The 4,968-nt window shown below is 41.2% G+C and overlaps 1 protein-coding gene across 1 annotated transcript; it reads right to left on the bottom strand.

Annotated features, from left to right (window-relative positions):
- Positions 1-2,980: 2,980 nt before the first annotated feature.
- Positions 2,981-4,040, bottom strand: LOC309802833 (acyl-protein thioesterase 1-like). Its single transcript, XM_082618722.1, has one exon. The coding sequence runs from the start codon at positions 3,738-3,740 to the stop codon at positions 3,048-3,050; it is 693 nt and encodes a 230-aa protein (XP_082474848.1). The 5' UTR covers positions 3,741-4,040; the 3' UTR covers positions 2,981-3,047.
- Between the last annotated feature and the right edge of the window lie 928 nt (positions 4,041-4,968).

Here is a 4,968-nt window from a genome sequence, read left to right as displayed (position 1 = left end):
GATACTGAAGTTTGCCAGATACTGATTAGATCGATCAACTCCTTTCATATATTTATTATACTCTTATATACAAGTGGGCTTAGTTATCTGATGGCCAGTCCTCCTGCATTCCTTTCCTGTAGATGCTATGGAGGTGTCTTGAATAGTTGTCACCATGAGGACTAGCCTCTTGTCTTTCCATATAAGAAGAATCACTTCTCCCTTCTGTAAGAATGTCATTTCTCCCCTCTGTAGATTTTTAGATTTCTCCTTTAATTGGTTTAGTAGACCACGATTCTCTCTTACTTCAGATGTGAACACACTGTTGTAGTAACTGTCTTGGTAAATATGGTGCCATGAACCAAGATAAGGTTGTAGGACCAACAATATTGTTTCTTGCAGTTTCTTTCCTTTACCCATGTAAATCTCAAGGCTGCATATATATCCAGTTTCACTTTCGCTAACCATCCTGACCGAAATTCCATATTTTGTAAGTTTTCCAGGATTACAGGTTTTGAATCTGAGTTGTCCTCTCCACCTTATCATTGCCTCATCAAGTGATAGCTCTTGTTTGGGTACCTAGAACAATTGAAATTTTGGCAGAAAATAATCCAAAAGAGGTTTAACTTTTGAAATTCTGTCTGCAGGAAGTGGAGTTTCTGAGTTATCGTTAAAGTGAAGAAATGTCATTATTTGTTCAAACCTTCTTCTCGTCATAATCTTTGGAAAGATAGGTGTTTCAAGTAAGAGATCAGTCGACCAATGTTCTTCCCAGTGTGACATTTTTTTTTCAGAATTAAGTTTTATTTCACTTTGATATAAACCATGAAAAAGATTTACATTTTCCCACGTTACAGCACAACATGTCAACGGAATATTTTTTGCCATAAATTAGATCTTGCTGATTTGTGTAAGTGAAACAACAGTTTATATTCTTCAAGATAAAAGCAAAATGACTTAGTAAATGATTGTTTAAGACTGTAAATCCAGACATAAACGTATGGCTTCATTATTAACATCCTATACTGTCCATACGAAATCATTTCCGTCATCAAGTAGCACCCATTTATAAAGATGCATTCCTAACGGTGTTCTAGTCAGTTGGAATACAGCAGAAAAATTAACAGTTCAGAAATATGAGGTGTACATTTTTGCTACATATTAAACTGGGTGGTAACTACACCATATGTATTGAGTTCTGACTAACTTTTATTACCCATAAACTTGCGTTCAAATAATGTTAACCAATAATCTGAAAAATCTATTTAAAATCAAATAATTGCTACTTTTATGTTTGCACAGAAACTCTCTGACTACAGTGAAAATTTCAAATAAGTCCATTGGCAGAAAAAAGTAAAGCAAATTTTTTGAATGGACTGTTCATTTCCTACAGCAGTTGGTTTCAAACGTGCAAAATAAGTAAACTAAAATTCTATGCTACGAGGAGAGTCATCTTAGAGCAAATCATCTTAGAAATTACAATTTGTAAGATCAGTAAATATTTCAGAACATACTAGAATATGACCTAATTATTCTTTCAGTTAATTACAGAAAAATACAACCACAGAATCATTCTCGTTACCTGGACTGAAGATTCAAGTAACTCTGCCGGCCTAAACGGTAGACAAAGGTCCAGTTTAAGAAGTAGTGTAGAGGGCTTCCCTGGTGGCGCAGCGCTTGAGAGTCCGCCTGCCGATGCAGGGGACGCGGGTTTGTGCCTCGGTCTGGGAAGATCCCACATGCCGCGGAGCGGCTGGGCCCGTGAGCCATGGCCGCTGAGCCTGCGCGTCCGGAGCCTGTGCTCTGCCAACGGGAGAGGCCACAACAGTGAGAGGCCCGCGTACCGCAAAAAAAAAAAAAAAAAAAAAAGAAGTAGTGTAGAAACTCTGAAGGGATGTCTGGTTTCTTTCTACAAGTATAAATACGTTTTCAATGCCATCATGTCTGTGATTCAGAATGTCAAATTACAGCACGTATTGACAGCAGATGTCTATGGCAAGTAGGCAATATTTGGTCCGTTATGAAGGATGAAAAAGAAGAAAGAACACATTTCTTTTCTAGAGAGGAAAAAAGAATATTAAATAGAAATTATATTCAGGAAAGAAAAACCTGGTCCCCGAAATAAAAGGGCCATTAATTGAAGACAGCAATATTACTCTTTATTGACACTTAGAAGCATTATCCCTACTATTAGGAATAATGTAATAACACCTTATTCTTATTATGTATTATAATCATTAAGTACGTATGAACACATATATAAAAATACACGGACTTCCCTGGTGGCGCAGTGGTTAAGAATCCACCTGCCAATGCAGGGGACATGGGTTCAAGCCCTGGTCCGGGAAGATCCCACATGCCATGGAGCAACTAAGCCCGTGCACAACTACTAAGCCTGCACTCTTGAGCCCGCGAGTCACAACTACTGAGCCCTCACACCACAGCTACTGAAATTCACACACCTAGAGCCCAAGCTCCGCAACAAGAGAAACCACCTCAATGAGAAGCCTGCGCGCCACAACGAAGAGTAGCCCCGGCTCACTGCAACTAGAGAAAGCCCGCGTGCAGCAACAAAGACCCAACGCAGCCAAAATTAAATAAATTAATTAATTTAAAATATATATATACAGATAACTGCATGGTGACTAAGTAATCTGGGAATAAGTCCAGAGTCTAAGTCACAGCATGCATAAACTGTTTATGTCTTAACTGCTCACTTATACCTGAACAAGTTTTCATTAAGCATACTAATAATTTTCAAGGGATGTAATAAAAAATCTGGTTGCAGTATTTTATTATTTTGCTGAATTACATTTGGGAGAAAGAAGCTAGCTGCTTCACCTATTTTAATACTAATATATTCTGAATCATGTTATACAAATACATACATAGAAACTTAAAAGATCATAAATTCTCCACGAGGAGATTTATTTAGTCTGTGTCATGGTGTGTATTTGCAAAACATTTTAACACTGCAAACATTAGACGTTTCAAGATCGGACAAAGGAAAAAGTTTATACTCTACAATGATGATGCTGGTGTGTACTCCACAAAGCCTCTTAGTGACATCAATCGATAGGAGTTAGCAGTTCATCAAAGAACTGCTTGATATCCATCATTTCCTGTTGACAGGAACTGTGTATCATGCCTCCGTAGGTTTTGAGGGTTACATTGGGTGGATTTACCAATGTTTTTAGCCTTTCAGCAGTAAGAGAACCAAACATTAGGGGAACTAAAGGATCCAAATCTCCATGGCACTGAAGAATAGAAATGTCTCTATTCACGCCACTGATAGAACCCCGTGGCAAGGAAGCCCGCAGGGGCAGCCAGCAGCTGAGAGCAGTGACGCCGGCCAGCTTCTGCTGTGTGGTCAGTGCCATGTACAGAGATAAAGCTCCTCCCTGAGAAAATCCTCCCAAAATAATTCTGTTAGAAGGAATGCCATTCTTCACCTCTTGCCCTATCAAAGCTTTTACACTTTCTGCTGCCTGTTTAATTCCAGTTTCATCTTCCTGTGAATCTGGTGAAAGACCAATAATGTCAAACCAAGAAGGAATGGCTATGTTCATATTTAACGTTACAGGCATAACCGGTGCGTGCGGGCAGATGTATTTGATGTGGGCGCTTCTGATACCTGCCAAGTCTTCTGCCCACCCATGCCCTGTGTCTCCCAATCCGTGAAGGAAAATCATCGCGGCGGTGGCCTTCCGGACGGCGGGCACAGTGGCAGGCAGCGGGGCCGACATGTTATTGTGGCACATACACCGGCTCGACCAACCGCACGTTGGAAGTGGAAGGCGGAGCGGGTGCCGGGCTGCAGCCAAGGGGGTGTGAGCGCCAAGTCCGGCCCGCCCACAGGGGCACCCAGTGTGACTTTCTTATTTGTGCCATCAAAATTATTAATCCAGGCTTCCCTGTTAGCGCAGTGGTTGAGAGTCCGCCTGCCGATGCAGGGGACACGGGTTCGTGCCCCGGTCCGGGAAGATCCCACATGCCGCGGAGCGGCTGGGCCCGTGAGCCATGGCCGCTGAGCCTGCGCGTCCGGAGCCTGTGCTCCTCAACGGGAGAGGATACTACAGTGAGAAGCCCGCGTACCGCAAAAAAAAAAAAAAAAAAAAGATGAAGCAGTTCTGCAAAGCATCAGAGTGAAATAATAACCGTCTATGAATGACAAAAGACATAAAGGTGATGGTTAAAGATCTGATTACAATGCAGTTGACAAAGAAGCTTAACTGAGTGCTATGACATACGATATTTTAAGATAATAACTAGAACTATGACTGATAACAATACCAGGACACATCCAAATTTTAGGAACTTCATCTAATTTCTAGAACATTTTAATAAGATTTATCCATACAATATAACGTAAAAAGGTTTATCACCACTCGCCTGACAATGTTTCCAATGTAATTTAACATACGAAATAATTCAAATTAATTTAAAATTTCTCTCTGAGATACCTCAGGGGCCCATTGAAACATCCCAAAGTTAGTTAGAGGCTAATAGAACTTCATTTAGAATTTGATCCTTGGGAAGTTTGTCAAAAATATCAAAACGTTTTACAACACCTGGTCAATTAGGATCATAAGTCACTATGAAACAATACTTATTATTTTAACAAAAGTAACAATAAAAGATTTCAGACTCGGGCTTCCCTGGTGGCGCAGTGGTTGAGAGTCCGCCTGCCGATGCAAGGGACGCGGGTTCGTGCCCCGGTCCGGGAAGATCCCACATGCCGTGGAGCGGCTGGGCCCGTGAGCCATGGCCGCGGAGCCTGCGCGTCTGGAGCCTGTGCTCCGCAGCGGGAGAGGCCACAGCAGTGAGAGGCCCGCGTACCACAAAAAAAAAAAAAAAGATTTCAGAGTCAAATACAGTACGTTACAACAGATCACTAAAGATCACTTAAAAAGTGAAGAAACTTACAGTTTGTTATCAAAAGCAGCTCAATATTCCAGGAAAAACTATTCTCTTGACAGAGGGAGAGTA

Source organism: Mesoplodon mirus (genome assembly GCF_964341445.2).
Source record: "Mesoplodon mirus genome assembly, chromosome: 1".
NCBI classification, from domain to species: domain Eukaryota; kingdom Metazoa; phylum Chordata; class Mammalia; order Artiodactyla; family Ziphiidae; genus Mesoplodon; species Mesoplodon mirus.
Note: the sequence above shows the minus strand (reverse complement) of the source record. Positions and strands in the feature narration are given on the sequence as shown.

Excerpts from the sequence above, each read along its gene's own strand:
- LOC309802833 (XM_082618722.1), bottom strand. The coding sequence starts at position 3,740 with ATGTGCCACAATAACATGTCGGCCCCGCTGCCTGCCACTGTGCCCGCC.